The following is a 21,842-nucleotide window of genomic DNA, read 5'->3' as shown; positions in this document are numbered from 1 at the left end:
TTGTGTGCTGAAATAGGACTGGTGATGGGGAATATCTGATTTAAAAAGAGATATATACATAAGTATATGTATGTGAATAGGAGAGATGGCCAGAGGGCATAATTGGATTACATATTAATTGACAGGTGTGTAAACAAGAGACTTTTGGATGTTAATGTGCTGAGAGGGGTACCTGGAGGGATGTCTGATCACTATCTTGTGGAAGTGAAGGTGAAGATTTGTAGAGGTTTTCAGAAAAGAAAAGAGAATGTTGGGGTGAAGGTTTTCAGAAAAGAAGAAAGAATGTTGGGGTGAAGAGAGTGGTGAGAGTAAGTGAGCTGGAAAGGAGACTTGTGTGAGGAAGTACCAAGAGAGATTGAGTGCAGAATGGCAAAAGGTGAGACCAAATGACGTAAGGGGAAAGGAGGAGGAATGAGATGCATTTAGGGAGGCAGTGACGGCTTGCACAAAAGATGCATGTGGCGTGAGAAATGTGGAAGGTGGGCAGATTTGAAAGGGTAGTGAATGGTGGGATGATGAAGTAAAATTATTAGTGAAAGAGAAGAGAGAGGTGTAGAGGTGTTCGGATGATTTTTGCAGGGAAGTAGTGCAAATGACTAGGAGATGTATATAAGAAAGTGGCAGGAGGTCAAGAGAAAGGTGCAAGACGTGAAGAAGAGGGCAAATGAGAGTTGGGGAGAGAGTATCATTAAATTTTAAGGAGAATAAAAAGATGTTTTGGAAGGAAGTAAATAAAGTGTGTAAAACAAGAGAACATATGGAAACATCGGTGAAGGGGACAAATGCAGACGTAATAACAATAAGTGATGAAGTGAGAAGTAGATGGAGTGAATATTTTGAAGGTTAGTTGGATGTGTTTGATGATAAAGTGGCAGATATAGGGTGTTTTGGTCAGGACAGTGTGCGAAGTGAGAGGGTCAGGGAAAATGGTTTGGTGAACAGAGAGGAGGTAGTGAAAGTTTTGTGGAAGATGAAAGCCAGCATGGCAGCAGGTTTGGATGGTATTGCAGTGGAATATATAAAAAAAAAAGGGGGGTAGACTGTGTTGTTGATTGGTTGGTAAGAATATTGAATGTATGTATGGATCATGGTGAAGTGCCTGAGGCTTGGCAGAATGCATGATTAGTGCCATTGTACACTTCACTTCCTCCAGTTTCTCTCCATTCAAACTTACATCCCAATTAACTTGTCCCTCAACTTTACTCAACCTAATAATATCACTCTTATTCTTATTTACTCTCAGCTTTCTTCTTTCACACACTTTACCATACTCAGTCACCCGCTTCTGAAGTTTCTCACCCAAATCAGCCACCAGCGGTGTATCATCAGCGAACAACAACTGACTCACTTCCCAAGCCCTCTCATCCACAACAGACTGCATACTTGTCCCTCTCTCCAAAACTCTTGCATTCACCTCCCTAACAACCCCATCCATAAACAAATTAAAAAACCGTGAAGACATCATGCACCTCTGCCGCAAATCAACATTCATTGGGAACCAATCACTTTCCTCTCTTCCTCCTCGTACACATGCCTTGCATCCTTGATAAAAACTTTTCACTGCTTCTAGCAATTTACCTTCCACACCTTATATTCTTAATACCTTCCACAAAGCATAAGCATCTCTATCAACCCATTTATATGCCTTATCCAGATCCATAAACGCTACATACAAATCCATCTGTTTTTCTAAGTATTTCTCACATACATTCTTCAAAGCAAACACCTGATTTACACATCCTCTACCTTTTCAGAAACCACACTGCTCTTCCCCAATCTGGTGCTCTGTAAATGCCTTTACCCTCTCAATAGATACCCTCCCTTATAATTTCCCAGGAATACTCAACAAACCTCTGAAATTTGAACATTCACCTTTATCCCCTTTGCCTTTGTACAATGACACTATGCATGCATTCTGCTAATCCTCAGGCACTTCACCATGAACCATACATACATTAAATATCCTTGCCAACCAATCAACAACACAGCCACCCCATTTTTAATAAATTCCACTGCAATAATATCCAAACCCACTGCCTTGCCGGCTTTCATCTTCCGCAAAACTTTCACTACCTCTTCTCTGTTTACCAAACCATTCTACCTGACCCTGCTCACATCACACACCACCTCGACCAAAACACCCTATATCTGCCACTCTATCATCAAACACATTCAACAAACCTTCAAAATACTCACTCCATCTCCTCACTTCACCACTTGTTATAACCTCACCATTAACCCCCTCCACCGATGTTCCCATTTGTTCTCTTGTCTTAAGTACTTTACTTACCTTCTTCCAAATCATCTTTTTATGCTCCCTACAATCTAATGATACTATCTCACCCCAACTCTCATTTGCCCTCTTTTTCACCTCTTGCAACTTTCTCTTGACCTCCTGCTGCTTTCTTTTATACATCTCCCACTCATTTGCACTATTTCCCTTCAAAATATCATCCAAATGCCTCTCTTCTCTTTCACTAACAATCATACTTCTTCATCCCACCACTCACTACCCCTTCTAATCTGCCCATCTCCCACCTTTCTCATGCCACAAGCATCTTTTGCACAAGCTATCACTGCTTCCCTAAATGCATCCCATTCCCCCCCCACTTCCCTTATGTCACTTGCTCACACCTTTTGCCATTCTGCACTCAATCTCTCTAAGTACTTGCTCACACAAGTCTCCTTTCCAAGCTCACTTACTTTCATGCCTCTCTTCATCCCAACATTCTCTCTTCTTTTCTGAAAATCTCTACAAATCTTCACCTTTGGCTCCACAAGATAATGATCAGACATCCCTCCAGCTGCCCCTCTCAGCATATTAATATCCAAAAGTCTCTCTTTCACATGCCTATCAATTAACACATAATCCAATAACATTCTTTGGCCATCTCTCCTAATTACATACATATACTTATGTAAATCTCTCTTTTTAAACCAGGTATTCCCAATCACCAGTCCTTCTTCAGCAAACAAATCTACAAGCTCTTCACCATTTCCATTTACAACACTGAACACCCTATGTGCACCAATTTTACCCTCAACTGCCACATTACTCACCTTTGCATTCAAATCACCCATCACTATATCCCGGTCTTGAGCATCAAAGCTGCTAACCACTCACTCAGCTGCTCCCAAAACACTTGCCTCTCATGATCTTTCTTCTCATGACCAGGTGCATAGGCACCAATAATCAGCCATCGCTCTCCATCCACTTTCAGTTTTACCCATATCAATCTAAAGTTTACATTCTTACACTCTATCACATACTCCCACAACTTCTGCTTCATGAGTAGTGCTACTCCTTCCTTTGCTCTTGTCCCCTTACCAACCCCTGACTTTACTCTCAGGAGATTTCCAAACCACTCTTCCCTTTTACCTTGAGCTTCGTTTCACTCAGAGCCAAAACATCCAGGTTTCTTTTCTCAAACACACTACCTATCTCACATTGGTTAGATTGCCTTAATTTGGGCTTCAGTTGCCCTTGCTGTCTCCATTACTGGTGAACTCCTATGCTACCCACTACCCTTTGGTACCTAATCCTTAACAGGCAATTGGCAGAGGGCAATTCTAATGCTGAGTTTCCAGAGGCTCCTATCTAATAAACCTTCTAATTAATTTTACCCAATGTGAGTGAGAAATACTTTGAAAAAGCATGGATCTGTCTGTGTCTAGTATTCCAATTATTACAACTACCTTATACTTTTGCCTAATGTTCCAATCCACTACTACCTAATGCTCCTGCCTAAAGTTCCTACCTTCTCTTTCTATGTATTGTTAATACCATTATGCTAAGAGGTAGGGATAGCACATGGAGCTCAACTGAGTAAAATCTGTTGTCAAGTGTTATGTGTGAAAGGTCTGACTGTATTGTGCACTAAAGGCCAGCAATTCACAAGTGGGTGAGGCAGAAAGAAAAAAAAGTAGCTACCCAGGTCAAAGGAGTGCAACTTGACAACCACAAAAGTGCTGGCTTACTATGCAGCTGTCACTGACCCTCCTGATACCAGGTGGGTAGTACTGATAACTTACCTTCTTAGTCAATGGCTGCCTACCAACTACTACCTCTTTTCAACTTATTTGTTTGTATGACCCTTTAATTATAAACATGAAGTGGTATACTTACAATATTGACTCATTAAAGAGTAATGTATCCTGGGGAACTACTCCTATGGCTTGTCGCAGAGATTTTTGTGAGTAATCTTTAATATTTACTCCATCAATCAAAATGCTACCTTGAATTACATCATAAAAGCGGAAGAGAAGACGCATTATGGTGCTCTTACCACTACCAGTAGGGCCAACCTGTGAATTTGCGAATATAATAATTAAAGCAGCATTGACCAATCCAATCACTTACTTAAAAAAAAAGATTTACTTAAGGGCGTTTTTATATAGCTCACACTTCAGTGCATAACATTTCATCTCAACAAATGTCTAGCTTCTCTTAGAAGTGACCAAAATGATCATGTGTAAAAGCAGTCCATCAAAAACAAAAGCTCCAACTTACAATAGCAACAGTCTTTCCTGGTTCTACAATAAAGGTGATATTCTTTAATATTGGCCTTTCAGGTGAGTAGTGGAAAGAAACATCCTTAAATTCAATTCGACCCTGAGGTAGCATCAGAGTCTGAGCATTATCCTGGAAAGTAAGTGCAGAAGACAATAAAACTGTACTATTGTATATTACATTTTGAAAAATAAAATTAATGAAGTTTAAAAAAAGTTTGAACAAATGGAAAATAATCTACAATGAAGTTACTTAAATGCCTACTATAACATAGATAATGATAGTTGCTGGAGTGCTGCTTTCATCAGTATCAATCCAGCATTGCTTGGTTGACCATAGGTTAACAAGGCATGAAATAACCTGTCAGGTGTGAAAGTACTGCTACATAGTTAAACAGCCATCAGTTGAGAGTTCTTCTCAGTGAAAGCACATCACATCAAGCCTGAGGCTGGCATTAAATTCCCAATGCACTCTCTTACAGACCATGCAAGATTTTCTTAACAAAGCAACAAGAGGGGAAGATAGCATAATCAAGTGTTGGTATTTATCTACTTTCACATATTCATGAGGTGAGTCAAATGTATACAGCCTCCCAGGTCACTTAGGCTTAATTCATGAACAAGTATGGCTGTCTTCCCCATTCACAATTTTGTTTTCGCATCTCGAACACAGTTCATTCACTGCACATGATCTCTTTTGCAGTTTGCCACTTTTCATTCTTTCAACCACACTAACATGATCTTCACATATCTTTCATCTACAAAGGTATATCACTTTTACAGGCTTGCATGCACATTCCTTGCTAATGATCTCTTAACTCCTTTTCATCTGTTTTAAAAGAGCTTTCCCTAAGAATAACTCTGGCCAGTCATTCATTGTTGTCTCTTGTTTGAGAAAATAAGGTCCTTACACATGGATGTCTGTTAATTTTCAGTAAAAAATTTACTTTTGAGAGGAAATGACATCTATAGTCTCTTTCAAAAAATTATCTAATGGACAACACACAGCAACTGACACCAACATGGGTGATCTTAAATATACAAAAATACAAAAGTACGAAATTTTTCATTAAAGAGATAAGAAAGGAAACTTCCTCTACATTCAAAATATAAATGAAAAAATAGGACTTATGCTAAATTCTCAAAATTAAAAAACTATTTGGAAGTAAAAAAGGAAATAGCAATCCTGTTATTTCTATCTATCTACTCATAATACCACATATTCTTTTAATGCTAGCTGAGACAGAACAAGCAGCTGAGGCACTAATCAAACCCAACGCATAAAGTGTGAGAAAGGAGAAAGTTGAGAGCAAATGAGAAGAAGAGCAAGGTTATTAGGTTCTGTAGGGTTGAGGGACAAGTCAGTTGGGAGGTAAGTTTGAATGGAGAAAAACTGGAGGAAGTGAAGTGTTTTAGATATCTGGGAGTGGATTTAGCAGTGGATGGAACCATGGAAGTGGAAGTGAGTCACAGGGCGGGGAGGGGGCGAAAGTTCTGGTAGCATTGAAAAATGTGTGGAAGGCGAGAACATTATTTTGGAAAGAAAAATGGGTATGTTAGATCGAATAGTGGTTCCAACAATGTTATGTGGTTGCGAGGCATGGGTTATAGATAGGGTTTCGCGGAGGAGGGTGAAAGTGTTGGAAATGAGATGTTTGAGGACAATATGTGGTGTTAGGTGGGTTGATCAAGTAAGTAATGAAAGGGTATGTGCGTGTGTGGACGTGTATGTATATACATGTGATGTGGGTGGGTTGGGTCACATGTATGTACATACATGTCCACACACGCACATAAACGTACCTATACATTTCAACGTATACATATATATACATTTATTTATTTATTTATTTTGCTTTGTCGCTGTCTCCCGCGTTAGCGAGGTAGCGCAAGGAATCAGATGAAAGAAATGGCCCAACCCACTCCCATACACATGTATATACATACACGTCCACACACGCAAATATACATACCCATACATCTCAATGTACACATATATATACACACACAGACACATACATATATACACATGCACACAATTCACACTGTCTGCCTTTATTTGTTCCCATCGCCACCTCGCTACACATGGAATAACATACCCCCCCCCTCATGTGTGCGAGGTAGCACTAGGAAAAGACAACAAAGGCCACATTCGTTCACACTCAGTCTCTAGCTGTCATGCAATAATGCTCGAAACCACAGCTCCCTTTCCACATCCAGGTGCCACACAACTTTCCATGGTTTACCCCAGACACTTCACATGCCCTGATTCAATCCATTGACAGCACGTCGATCCCAGTATACCACATCGATCCAATTCACTCTATTCCTTGCCCGCCTTTCACCCTCCTGAATGTTCAGGCCCCAATCACTCAAAATCTTTTTCACTCCATCTTTCCACCTCCAATTTGGTCTCCCACTTCTCCTCGTTCCCTCCACCTCCGACACATATATCCACTTGGTCAATCTTTCCTCACTCATTCTCTCCATGTGCCTATACCATTTCAAAACACCCTCTTCTGCTCTCTCAACCATGCTCTTTTTATTTCCACACATCTCTCTTACCCTTACATTACTTACTCGATCAAACCACCTCACACCACATATTGTCCTCAAACATCTCATTTCCAGCACATCCACCCTCCTGCGCACAACTCTATCCATAGTCCACGCCTCACAACCGTACAACATTGTTGGAACCACTATTCCTTCAAACATACCCATTTTTGCTTTTGGAGATAATGTTCTCGACTTCCACACATTCTTCAAGGCTCCCAGGATTTTCGCCCCCTCCCCCACCCTATGATTCACTTCTGCTTCCATGGTTCCATCCACTGCCAGATCCACTCCCAGATATCTAAAACACATTACTTCCTCCAGTTTTTCTCCATTCAAACTTACCTCCCAATTGACTTAACCCTCAACCCTACTGTACCTAATAACCTTGATCTTATTCACATTTACTCTTAACTTTCTTCTTTCACACACTTTACCAAACTCAGTCACCAGCTTCTGCAGTTTCTCACATGAATCAGCCACCAGTGCTGTATCATCAGCGAACAACAACTGACTCACTTCCCAAGCTTTCTCATCCCCAACAGACTTCATACTTGCCCCTCTTTCCAAAACTCTTGCATTCACCTCCCTAACAACCCCATCCATAAACAAATTAAACAACCATGGAGACATCACACACCCCTGCCGCAAACCTACATTCACTGAGAACCAATCACTTTCCTCTCTTCCTACACGTACACATGCCTATATATATACATACACAGACATATACATGTATACACAAGTACATAATTCATACTTGCTGCCTTTATTCATTCCCGTTGCCACCCCACCACACCTGAAATGACAACCCCCTCCCTTGCATGTGTGCAAGGTAGCGCTAGGAAAAGACAACAAAGGCCACATTCGTTCACACTCAGTCTCTAGCTGTCATGTATAATGCACCGAAACCACAGCTCCCTTTCCACATCCAGGCCCCACAAAACTTTCCATGGTTTACCCCAGATGCTTCTTATGCCCTGGTTCAATCCATTGACAGCACATCGACCCCTGGTATACCACATCATTCCAATTCAGTTTATTCCTTGCACGCCTTTCACCCTCCTGTATGTTCAGGCCCTAATCGCTCAAAATCTTTTTCACTTCATCCTTCCACCTCCAATTTGGTCTCCTGCTTCTCCTTCCTCCCTCCATTTCTGACATACATATATCCTCTTTGTCAATCTTTCCTCACTCATTCTCTCCATGTGTCCAAAACATTACAACACACCCTCTTCTGCTCTCTCAACCACACTCTTTTTATTACCACATATCTCTCTAACCCTTTCATTAATTACATACTATAGCCTGAGCCAGTTACACATCTTATCGACCTACCCCTAGGGGTGGAAGAACAGCTGGGTTAACTGTGCACCAACTGCTACAACCAAGATTCCAACCTATGCACTCGACACTGGGCGGCCTGTGAATGCATCACAGTCAAGAATGCTAACCGATACACCATGAAATCAAATGCATAAAGCCTTTCATTTCACAGTCAAACAGACCATCAGCCTATGTTCAATGTGTCAAAGTATGCAGAAGCTTGCACACACATAAGACCTACTTCCTTTATCACTCTGATTACTCAATGAATATCTTTTGTAAGGCCCAAGTTCCCATCAACACCACTTCATACAAAAGGCACATCTATGGTATCTAAACTTGAATTTTTTTCTGATATCAACTGAAAGGTCTTGGGCTCTAATCAACTCTCATTTTACATGTCTATATGATAGTTTACTTATCTTTAACTATACTGCAATAACAACTATTTAACCTGTCCAAAACTTCCAAGTCTTCACCAATGAAATACATTATGATGTGATATCCCATCTCTTACAAAATTAAAATCTTTCTTTTAATTTCACTTAATTTCAGCATACTATACCTAAACACATTAAAGCAACCCATCATTTGATCTAATTCCTCCTCTGATTCAGCTAAGAAAACATTATCCAAATACAACCATAATAACTAACATATTGTTTCACCATGTTCTAGGAGTGCACTTTTATCATCCTAAACTTGCTATAAACTCATATAAAGCCCCATCTGTTGGAATACAAATTCAGTGATAATATATCACTACTTTGACACACTAGGAGTCCTACATACCCATCATACAAGCACTTAAAAAGTTTTTGGAACCTCTTATGACAGCTTTCTCACTAACTAAACCCTAGATTCCTTGGTTCATAAATGCTGCATACATGCTCTCCTTTTGTTTAGACTGCAAAAGGTGACTTTTAAACCTCTGATACTAGTTCAGCATGATGAATAACACAAATCAAAATTCTGAAAAAAATGACAAAAAGTGAAGTATATAAAACCAGAAAAATTTGTGGACATACCATCTTTGGTCCTCATACTGCTTACAGATAAAATATGGAGTACAAAAACATTATTTCTTTAGCCCTTCCAAGACAAGGGAGTGAGAACTAGGATTTTTCTATTTAACAAGTCAAGCCCATTATGGTAGGGTAGCAAATAAACTACAAAAAAATTGGATCTACAGGAAGGAGTACAGGGTAGACTTCTTCACTGGATAGATTACCTTACTGGGAGGAAACAAAAGGCAAAGGCTTGAGGAACACTTAAAATGGGTTGGGATTCTAAGTGTCATGACACAGGGCTGTTCTGGGCCCACTGCTCCTCTTGGCATATGTTAATGACTTGCCTGATGAACTGAAGTCTTACTTGAACAAATTTGTGGATGATGTCAAGGTCAGGAGAAGAGTAAAGAATGATGATTATTGCTTTGGTTTACAAAGAGACCTAAACAAACTCCAATGCAGCTCTGGTAAATGGCAGATACAACTGAATCTAAGCAAATGCAAAAGCAATAAGGATGGGACAAATTGAAAGAAGACCATCTACTGGAAAGTAAACTAGAGGCGTCTGTACATGAAAGGAACCTAATGGTAATGTTGTGCTTCACCCATTACCAAAGCTCCAGATTATGATAGCTGTTAAGGAGGTAAACTGTCTATTGAATGATATCAGAATCACATTTAAATACATGGATAAGGAAAATGTTTGGTAAACTTTTCACATCCTGTATATTACAACAAAATATACAGTGGTACCTGAATTAACCTAATCACTGCAGTTGGCACTTACATGGCAGCCAACATCAAATGAAGTTCTCTTTGGAAACAATGACTGACATCAACTGATGTTCTAACTTTTAATGCCTATTTAAATATTTTGCTGACTTATACCATTAACAGTCTATACAAGTCTCTTCCATTGCTTGGAATGTGCAGGGAAAAATTCTGCTCTCTGCATTACCACTACACTCCCCATTATAAGTGCACAGCCACAGACCTGTTGGTTGTGCATACTTGTACATGGAAACCCTGAAAAAAATATATATAGATTGTTGGGTGACCTAAGAAGAACACTTACGCATCAGTTTCTGAAGAAAGTTGTGAAGAATAACATGAGATATATGAAGCATCAGATGACTTAAGACAGTCATTATAATAGGATTACATAAGCTGAAGGGAGGCTTGAGTGGTAAATGTCCACACATAACACCTGTGCCTAATTTTCTCTTTTATGTAGCCCTGAGATGATTGAGGGCTTTCAAAACAAATCATACATAAAAAAATATCCTTCCTACATATGCCAACCACTCACTGTCCTCATAGATATAATGTACTGTGAAGAGCAATATTTCTAATTATATTCATGTTATTCAGGTAAGTAGTAGCTTGGGAACAGGGGACTGGGCCTTAGAGGGAAGATCCTCACCTGGCCCCCTTCTCTGTTCCTTCTTTTGGAAAATTAAGAGGGGGAAAGCGAGAGGGGAAGATTTCCAGCCACCCGCTCCCTCCCCTTTTGGTCGCCTTCTGCGACGCGCGGGGAATGCGTGGGAAGTGTTCTTTCTCCCCTGTCCCCAGGGATGATATATGTGTGTATATATATGTATATATATATATATATTTTTTTTTTTTATACTTTGTCGCTGTCTCCCGCGTTTGCGAGGTAGCGCAAGGAAACAGACGAAAGAAATGGCCCAACCCCCCCCCATACACATGTATATACATACGTCCACACACGCAAATATACATACCTACACAGCTTTCCATGGTTTACCCCAGACGCTTCACATGCCTTGATTCAATCCACTGACAGCACGTCAACCCCGGTATACCACATCGCTCCAATTCACTCTATTCCTTGCCCTCCTTTCACCCTCCTGCATGTTCAGGCCCCGATCACACAAAATCTTTTTCACTCCATCTTTCCACCTCCAATTTGGTCTCCCTCTTCTCCTCGTTCCCTCCACCTCCGACACATATATCCTCTTGGTCAATCTTTCCTCACTCATTCTCTCCATGTGCCCAAACCACTTCAAAACACCCTCTTCTGCTCTCTCAACCACGCTCTTTTTATTTCCACACATCTCTCTTACCCTTACGTTACTCACTCGATCAAACCACCTCACACCACACATTGTCCTCAAACATCTCATTTCCAGCACATCCATCCTCCTGCGCACAACTCTATCCATAGCCCACGCCTCGCAACCATACAACATTGTTGGAACCACTATTCCTTCAATCATACCCATTTTTGCTTTCCGAGATAATGTTCTCGACTTCCACACATTCTTCAAGGCCCCCAGAATTTTCGCCCCCTCCCCCACCCTATGATCCACTTCCGCTTCCATGGTTCCATCCGCTGCCAGATCCACTCCCAGATATCTAAAACACTTCACTTCCTCCAGTTTTTCTCCATTCAAACTCACCTCCCAATTGACTTGACCCTCAACCCTACTGTACCTAATAACCTTGCTCTTATTCACATTTACTCCTAACTTTCTTCTTCCACACACTTTACCAAACTCAGTCACCAGCTTCTGCAGTTTCTCACATGAATCAGCCACCAGCGCTGTATCATCAGCGAACAACAACTGACTCACTTCCCAAGCTCTCTCATCCCCAACAGACTTCATACTTGCCCCTCTTTCCAAAACTCTTGCATTTACCTCCCTAACAACCCCATCCATAAACAAATTAAACAACCATGGAGACATCACACACCCCTGTCGCAAACCTACATTCACTGAGAACCAATGACTTTCCTCTCTTCCTACACGTACACATGCCTTACATCCTCGATAAAAACTTTTCACTGCTTCTAACAACTTTCCTCCCACACCATATATTCTTAATACCTTCCACAGAGCATCTCTATCAACTCTATCATATGCCTTCTCCAGATCCATAAATGCTACATACAAATCCATTTGCTTTTCTAAGTATTTCTCACATACATTCTTCAAAGCAAACACCTGATCCACACATCCTCTACCACTTCTGAAACCACACTGCTCTTCCCCAATCTGATGCTCTGTACATGCCTTCACCCTCTCAATCAATACCCTCCCATATAATTTACCAGGAATACTCAACAAACTTATACCTCTGTAATTTGAGCACTCACTCTTATCCCCTTTGCCTTTGTACAATGGCACTATGCATGCATTCTGCCAATCCTCAGGCACCTCACCATGAGTCATACATACATTAAATAACCTTACCAACCAGTCAACAATACAGTCACCTCCTTTTTTAATAAATTCCACTGCAATACCATATATATATATATATATATATATATATATATATATATATATATATATATATATATATATATATATATATGATGTGAGTGATGTGTAGTGGTGATGTGAGAAGGAGATGGAGTGAGTATTTTGAAGGTTTGTTGAATGTGTTTGATGATAGAGTGGCAGATATAAGGTGTTTTGGTCGAGGTGGTGTGCAAAGTGAGAGGGTTAGGGAAAATGATTTGGTAAACAGAGAAGAGGTAGTAAAAGTTTGGCGGAAGATGAAAGCCGGCAAGGCAGCAGGTTTGGATGGTATTGCAGTGGAATTTATTAAAAAAGTGGGTGACTGTATTGTTGACTGGTTGGTAAGGTTATTTAATGTATGTATGACTCATGGTGAGGTGCCTGAGGATTGGCGGAATGTGTGCATAGTGCCATTGTACAAAGGCAAAGGGGATAAGAGTGAGTGCTCAAATTACAGAGGTATAAGTTTGTTGAGTATTCCTGGTAAATTATATGGGAGGATATTGATTGAGAGGGTGAAGGCATGTATAGAGCATCAGATTGGGGAAGAGCAGTGTGGTTTCAGAAGTGGTAGAGGATGTGTGGATCAGGTGTTTGCTTTGAAGAATGTATGTGAGAAATACTTAGAAAAGCAAATGGATTTGTATGTAGCATTTATGGATCTGGAGAAGGCATATGATAGAGTTGATAGAGATGCTCTGTGGAAGGTATTAAGAATATATGGTGTGGGAGGCAAGTTGTTAGAAGCAGTGAAAAGTTTTTATCGAGGATGTAAGGCATGTGTACGTGTAGGAAGAGAGGAAAGTGATTGGTTCTCAGTGAATGTAGGTTTGCGACAAGGGTGTGAGATGTCTCCATGGTTGTTTAATTTGTTTATGGATGGGGTTGTTAGGGAGGTGAATGCAAGAGTTTTGGAAAGAGGGGCAAGTATGAAGTCTGTTGGGGATGAGAGAGCTTGGGAAGTGAGTCAGTTGTCATTCGCTGATGATACAGCACTGGTGGCTGATTCATGTGAGAAACTGCAGAAGCTGGTGACTGAGTTTGGTAAAGTGTGTGAAAGAAGAAAGTTAAGAGTAAATGTGAATAAGAGCAAGGTTATTAGGTACAGTAGGGTTGAGGGTCAAGTCAGTTGGGAGGTGAGTTTGAATGGAGAAAAACTGGAGGAAGTGAAGTGTTTTAGATATCTGGGAGTGGATCTGGCAGCGGATGGAACCATGGAAGCGGAAGTGGATCATAGGGTGGGGGAGGGGGCGAAAATTCTGGGAGCCTTGAAGAATGTGTGGAAGTCGAGAACATTATCTCGGAAAGCAAAAATGGGATATGTTTGAAGGAATGGTGGTTCCAACAAATGTTGTATGGTTGCGAGGCGTGGGCTATGGATAGAGTTGTGCGCAGGAGGATGGATGTGCTGGAAATGAGATGTTTGAGGACAATGTGTGGTGTGAGGTGGTTTGATCGAGTAAGTAACGTAAGGGTAAGAGAGATGTGTGGAAATAAAAAGAGCGTGGTTGAGAGAGCAGAAGAGGGTGTTTTGAAATGGTTCGGGCACATGGAGAGAATGAGTGAGGAAAGATTGACCAAGAGAATATATGTGTCGGAGGTGGAGGGAACGAGGAGAAGAGGGAGACCAAATTGGAGGTGGAAAGATGGAGTGAAAAAGATTTTGTGTGATCGGGGCCTGAACATGCAGGAGGGTGAAAGGAGGGCAAGGAATAGAGTGAATTGGAGCGATGTGGTATACCGGGGTTGACGTGCTGTCAGTGGATTGAAGCAAGGCATGTGAAGCGTCTGGGGTAAACCATGGAAAGCTGTGTAGGTATGTATATTTGCGTGTGTGGACATATGTATATACATGTGTATGGGGGGGGGTTGGGCCATTTCTTTCGTCTGTTTCCTTGCGCTACCTCGCAAACGCGGGAGACAGCGACAAAGTATAATAATATAATATAATATATTTTCTTACTTTTGAGTGGTAATCTATCTTTTCATACAGATAAAACTTACTATATTTCTTGCACTTATTGTGATGGACTTCCAAAACATACCTAAGTGTAGCATTTTTCAAAAAAGAAAAAATTCAGAATTGCCATTCTACATTACCAATACAAAATCAATATAAAAATGAAAGACAACTTAAAATTGTGATGTGCCATTAGACTTATAGTCTTGGGGTGGTCAATGCTACCAGATACATGACTTATTCCTGTTATGCCATATCATATACATAAACATCACTTTATGGCTTACATTACAATTATTCTATTCCAGTTCCTACTACAATCACACGTAAATAATGTTTCATTAAGATGATTTATAATGAATTTCATTAAGGAAAATTATGTTATAGCTAATCATAATAACAAACTTATGGAGAACTTTTTTCAGACTATTTGAGAATATCCCACATACAGACTGCACAATGGATAAAAGTACAGCTGCAGTGAAAGGGTTAAAAAAGAAGTGAGGAATAAATAGGTTGGCTCTGTTCACTTAATCTAGAAATCACCACAGGATTTAATCTTTGTCTATAGAAACGAGACAGTGACAAACAATGCTTCAGGCACAAACAATGCTTCCTGCACTATCATTCCTAAACCTAAAGAGAGTGAGGCTCTCTCATATCCCTTGCTCACTGGCTGACTCCTGTTCAGTAAAAGTATATATGAGAGAGGTAAATGGTTACAGGTACATAGGAAGACCAAAAGTAAAGTAATGAACAGAGAAAGGAGGCATACTAGAGAAAGAGTATCAATATGGAATATCTGCAGAGATGTGAAGTGTAACTGTAATTCTGTAGACATTCTGCATTAGTTTCACTGATGTAAAAAAAGAAAATGCATGATGCACATATTCAGCCAGTCAGAAATATCTTAAACTATAAATGGATATGGAAAGCATTACCAAAACGTAGAAAACTTTACAGGTAAATCATGTTAGTTAAAGTAGAAAGGAAATATCAATATCAATAGAAATGTAATACTTACAGAGGTTGTTGAAATTCAGGCACTTGATAAACACAAGTTTGCTGAACTAACCTTGTCAACTACTTCTTGTTTTTCATCAAGAAGATCAAACATATTTTCCATATCAACAAAGTTCTGCTGAATCATGCGATAAAATGTGCCAAACCAGTTGAGTGGAGTATAAAGCTGCATAATGTACGTTGAGAAAAGAACATAATCACCAACAGTCAGACCCTTATTATTTGCAACCATCCATGCTGCAAGCATAGACCCAGCCAGAAGCCCTCCATTAATCACGAAGTTTTGAATTGTGTTGAGAAGACATAAAGATCCAGTGGATTTCCACTCCTCCACCTGGAGAAAATAAAAGGAAATTAGAAACTTCATGTTAAATATCATGATAGAAATAACAACTGACCAGAGATAAAAAGAGATGCAAACATCAAATAAATGTGCATAATGAACAAGTACCATGAAAAATCATCATGAAAATGTTGCAAATTCACAGATTTAAGCCTGCATAAAATGTTCTATAAAAGATGAAAAAATTTTACCCTTAAATAAAAATGAACATCATATCACATTTTCTTAATGGACAGCAGCCACATCATGTGGTCTGAACTTTTCCCAACTCTGTTTAAAAATACAGCTGACTTATCAAATCATTGGCAGCCTACAGAGGTCTATTCCATCACCAGGATGGCACTGATAAAAAAAACACTTTCCTTACTACCCTTGCAATCACCAATGTAGTAGGAACATGTCTCTCAACCTCTCAAGCAATGTGTGTAATGGCTTTGGAAAATATATGGACTGTAGCATGACTAAAGTAATAAGGAGAAACACTTTATCAACATGTACATCAATTAGTGAGGAAAAAGAAGAATAACATGAGAAATATAGAAATGAGTGACTCACAATGTGATTTTCATGGGAGTAAGAGGGATGTGTTCACAGGAGTCCACCACTTGCATCTGCAACACCTCTGTCATCATCATTCCTCACACTCAGCCTTGGTACAGATTACTTAAGACTGTATCTAATTTTTGTTAATACAATCCTAGGATGATGAAGGACTTTAGTAAAGCATGATAGGAAAGAGTCAGAATTTTTCCAAGCATATTTTGACCGTAAAGAATCACTTATAGAGTAGAATATAGTGTAATACTCAATGCAATATTTCCATATATATTCAAGTTAATCACCACCTGTGTTATGTTTGCACAAGAAATCAGAGTAGAGTATGATACAAACTAACAGAACCTCCAAGCTCTTTAGAGGTAAGGAAGGATTAACCGAAGATGAACCAGCCACCATCCTTCAGCCCATTCATTTTTAGTGTGCCATGTAAGATAAGAATACAGTGTGATTCTTACAAGTTCAAGAGAAAGAAACAAGACCCGCATGTACTTCCTCTTATCTCAAGATGTCAGACGTGACAGCCACATCTCTTCCTCCCACTTACTCAGCACTCCACCAAGCCAACAAAAAGGCAGTTGTTAGTTTCTGCGTATCTTATTTTACTTTTGCATGCTGATCTATAAATTCATAAAGGAAGGTAATATCCTTTTTTTTTTCTTTTTTTTTGCACATATAGTGGTAAGTTTTATAGCTTTTTAGATTTTTAGCTTCCTAAAGGTTAAATGATATACAAAAACTTATAACAAAGGAAGGAAATAAAAGAAACAATTCTATTTTTTTTCAAGGAATGAATGATGGCTGACAGAAAGTGAGGAATAGAGAAGAAAGTAACAGTATTATGGAATCAAGATGAGACAGAATTAATCGTCAACTTCAATCCTGTGAATAGCACGTTTTCAACCTAGATACTTCCTCTCACTTGAGAAATTTCCTTGCAAACTGTCAGATCAACATAGGTGAGGGAGAACACAAAACCAAGTATCACACTGTCACTTTTAATACATGATAAGTAACTACAGAATTTTTTTTTATACTTGATTATGGTACTCACTGATGAGGAAACAGCGATCAAGTATGACAATAATAATAAAAAACTACAGAATAATGTATTCTGACAGCAACCTGAAAAATCTCTGAAATTAACACCGTAATTACCTCTCAAATCATAACCTCAGATGCTAATTGTTATGATGTAACACTGACAAAATGTAGATAAATGATACCAACCAAAAATCATCAGATACTTCAACAAAAATTTCCATATGCTGTTATGAATAAAATATTTGCATGGATCAAAAGGTTTATAAAAGAAAATGGCTGTGACCAGATGCCAGAGTTAAGTGAGGATTCCTTGGAGACTCTAACCATTTCACAGTTCTTTTGGGGGAGACGATCAGGGAGAAGTGGAGTTATGGTGTAAGGAAAATTGGACAGGTAAAAGTGTTGGTAAGTTAGAAGATGACTCAGAAAGAATGCAAGGAGTATGAAAGGAGGGTGATCGAAAATTTATATGGAAGTATAATAAATGTACAGTAGGGTTGAGGGTCAAGTCAATTGGGAGGTAAGTTTGAATGGAGAAAAACTGGAGGAAGTGAAGTGTTTTAGATATCTGGGAGTGGATCTGGCAGCGGATGGAACCATGGAAGCAGAAGTGAATCATAGGGTGGGGGAGGGGGCGAAAATTCTGGGAGCCTTGAAGAATGTTTGGAAGTCGAGAACATTATCTCGGAAAGCAAAAATGGGTATGTTTGAAGGAATAGTGGTTCCAACAATGTTGTATGGTTGCGAGGTGTGGGCTATGGATAGAGTTGTGCGCAGGAGGGTGGATGTGCTGGAAATGAGATGTTTGAGGACAATATGTGGTGTGAGGTGGTTTGATCGAGTAAGTAATGTAAGGGTAAGAGAGATGTGTGGAAATAAAAAGAGCGTGGTTGAGAGAGCAGAAGAGGGTGATTTGAAATGGTTTGGGCACATGGAGAGAATGATTGGGGAAAGATTGACCAAGAGGATATATATGTTGGAGGTGGAGGGAACGAGGGGAAGTGGGAGACCAAATTGGAGGTGGAAAGATGGAGTGAAAAAGATTTTGAGTCATCGGGGCCTGAAGATGCAGGAGGGCGAAAGGCGGGCATGGAATAGAGTGAATTGGATCGACAAATAAATATAATATATTTTGCTATATCTATTTATTTTGCTTTGTCGCTGTCTCCCGCGTTTGCGAGGTAGCGCAAGGAAACAGACGAAAGAAATGGCCCAACCCACCCCCATACACATGTATATACATACATGTCCACACACGCAAATATACATACCCATACATCTCAATGTACACATATATATACACACACAGACACATACATATATACACATGCACACAATTCACACTGTCTGCCTTTATTCATTCCCATCGCCACCTCGCCACACATGGAATAACATTGCCCTCCCCCCTCATGTGTGCGAGGTAGCACTAGGAAAAGACAACAAAGGCCCCATTCGTTCACACTCAGTCTCTAGCTGCCATGCAATAATGACCGAAACCACAGCTCCCTTTCCATATCCAGGCCCCACACAACTTTCCATGGTTTACCCCAGACGCTTCACATGCCCTGATTCAATCCACTGACAGCACGTCGACCCCAGTATACCACATTGATCCAATTCACTCTATTCCTTGCCCTCCTTTCACCCTCCTGCATGTTCAGACCCTGATCGCTCAAAATCTTTTTCACTCCATCCTTCCACCTCCAATTTGGTCTCCTGCTTCTCCTTCCCTCCACCTCTAACATATATAACCTCTTTGTCAATCTTTCCTCACTCATTCTCTCCATGTGTCCAAACCATTTCAATACACCCTCTTCTGCTCTCTTAACCACACTCTTTTTATTACCACACATCTCTCTTACCTTTCATTACTTACTCGATCAAACCACCTCACACCACATATTGTCCTTAAACATTTAATTTCCAATACATCCACCCTCCTCTGCACAACCCTATCTATAGCCCATGCCTCACAACCATATAACATTGTTGGAACCACTATTCCTTCAAACATACCCATTTTTGCTCTCCGAGATAACGTTCTCACCTTCCACACATTCTTCAATGCTCCCAGAACCTTTGTCCCCTCCCTCACCCTGTGACTCACTCTGCTTCCATGGTTCCATTCGCTGCTAAGTCCACTCCCAGACTTCTAAAACACTTCACTTCCAGTTTTTCTCCATTCAAACATACCTCCCAATTAACTTGTCCCTCAACCCTACTGAACCTAATAACCTTGCTCTTATTCACATTTACTCTCAACTTTCTTCTTTCATACACTTTACCAAACTCAGTCACCAACTTCTCCAGTTTCTCACCCGAATCAGCCACCAGGCGCTGTATCATCAGCGAATAACAACTGACTTACTTCCCAAGCCCTCTCATCCACAACAGACGGCATACTTGCTCCTCTCTCCAAAATTCTTGCATTCATCTCCCTAACAACCCCATCCATGAACAAATTAAACAACCATGGAGACTTCATGCACCCCTGCCGCAAATCGACATTCACTGGGTACTAATCACTTTCCTCTCTTCCTACTCGTACACATGCCTTACATCCTCGATAAAAACTTTTCACTGCTTCTAGCAACTCACCTCCCACGCCATATACTCTTAAAACCTTCCACAAAGCATCTCTATCAACCTTATCATATGCCTTCTCCAGATCCATATATGCTACATACAAATCCACCTGCTTTCCTAAGTATTTCTCACATACATTCTTCAAAGCAAACACCTGATCCACACATCCTCTACCACTTCCTAAACCACATTCCTCTTCCCCAATCTGATGCTCTGTACATGCCTTTACCCTCTCAATCAATACCCTCCCAGGAATACTCAACAAACTTATGCCTCTGTAATTTGAACACTCACCATTTATCATACTTAATCGCCGTCTCCTGCATCAGCAAGGTCGGAAACAAATGGGGAATGAATAAGAAAAGTGTATCCATGAACACTGATCAGGAAAGTGATGGATGTAACTAGAATTAATGAGGGGCAAGAAGGTTTTACGAAAGGCTTGGGGTGTGTGGATCAGATTTTTTAGGTGAATATAACTGGAAAAGTGTCCAGCAAAAGTAACAAGTTGTATAACAAGTTGTAAGCAGCTTTTATGGATCTGGAGAATGCGTATGACAAAGACAAGTAAAATACTTTATGGAATGTGTTAATGATATATGGGATAAGGGGACAACTGCTGCATGGTATAAAAGCCTTCTAAAGAGGAGCAAATGCAAGTGTAAAGAATGGTTGGAGAGTTGAGCAAAACTGGTATACATATGGGTGTAAGGCAGGGGTGTGTGATGTCATCGTGGCTTTTCAATAAATATATGGATAGAGTGATCCGGGATAATCACTCCCCTATCCCTGGGGATAGGGGAGAAAGAATACTTCCTACGTATTCCCTGCATGTCGTAGACGGCGACTAAAAGGGGAGGGAGCGGGTGGCTGGAAATCCTCCCCTCTCGTTTTTTTTCTTTTTTAAATTTTCCAAAAGAAGGAACAGAGAAGGGGGCCAGGTGAGGATATTCCCTCAAAGGCCTAGTCCTCTGTTCTTACACTACCTCACTAATGTGGGAAATGGCGAATAGTATGAAAGAAAGAAAGAAAGAAGAAGAGTGATTAGAGGTGAAAGCAAAACTAGGGAAAAGGGGTGGAGAGATGGAGTGTTTTGGTGAGATATGGTGGCTAGTGGCAAGCCACTTTGTGGATGAAACTGTGTTGTTTGCAGAGAGTGAAGAGTTGTTCAGAAGGTTGTAAGAGTGTTTGCTGATGTGTGTAAGCATAGGCAATTGAAGGTATATGCAAGTATAAGTAAAGTAATGGTGTCTGAAAGGAAACGGAGCGAAAGTATTGATTTTGTAAAACCACATAGATTGAATAAAGAAAGTGTACTAAATTGTGCTCTGGATATGGGGGAAGAAAGACTGGATGAAGAGAGAGAATTTAAGTATCTAGGAGCTATCTTGAGTAAGTGAGGTGATATGGAAGGAGAGATAAGGGAGAAAGCAGTAAAGGGTAGAAGAGGCATTGGGCCCCTTAACAGAATAATGAAGAGTAGAGGTGTGAGTATGGAAGTGAAGAGAGGATTAAAGAACAGCAGTCCTCCCAACCCCGACCTATGCAGCCAAAACATGGACATGGAACAAGTCACAGACGTCAAGAATCCAGGCTGTGGAAATGAGCTATTTGACAAGAGCATTTGGTGTGACTAGATGGAATGAAGAAAGAAATGAAGG

At 40.2% G+C, this 21,842-nt stretch overlaps 1 protein-coding gene across 4 annotated transcripts in view; it reads right to left on the bottom strand.

Moving 5' to 3' along the window:
* Hmt-1 (ABC transporter ATP-binding protein/permease Hmt-1) overlaps nucleotides 1-21,842 on the bottom strand; it is a 145,476-nt gene that overhangs the window by 29,083 nt on the left and 94,551 nt on the right. For all 4 annotated transcript variants that reach the window (XR_011713896.1, XM_071671788.1, XM_071671787.1 and 1 more), the window contains exons 10-12: nucleotides 15,706-15,987; nucleotides 4,511-4,642; nucleotides 4,127-4,305 (exon numbers count right to left, since the gene is read on the bottom strand). Coding sequence is in view for 3 of the 4 variants with exons in the window: in XM_071671788.1 (XP_071527889.1) it covers nucleotides 4,127-4,305; nucleotides 4,511-4,642; nucleotides 15,706-15,987 (593 nt within the window). In the remaining variant the exon portion in view is untranslated. The remainder of the gene's footprint in view (nucleotides 1-4,126; nucleotides 4,306-4,510; nucleotides 4,643-15,705; nucleotides 15,988-21,842) is intronic.

This window comes from Panulirus ornatus, chromosome 17, assembly GCF_036320965.1.
Source record: "Panulirus ornatus isolate Po-2019 chromosome 17, ASM3632096v1, whole genome shotgun sequence".
NCBI lineage: Eukaryota > Metazoa > Arthropoda > Malacostraca > Decapoda > Palinuridae > Panulirus > Panulirus ornatus.
Note: the sequence above shows the minus strand (reverse complement) of the source record. Positions and strands in the feature narration are given on the sequence as shown.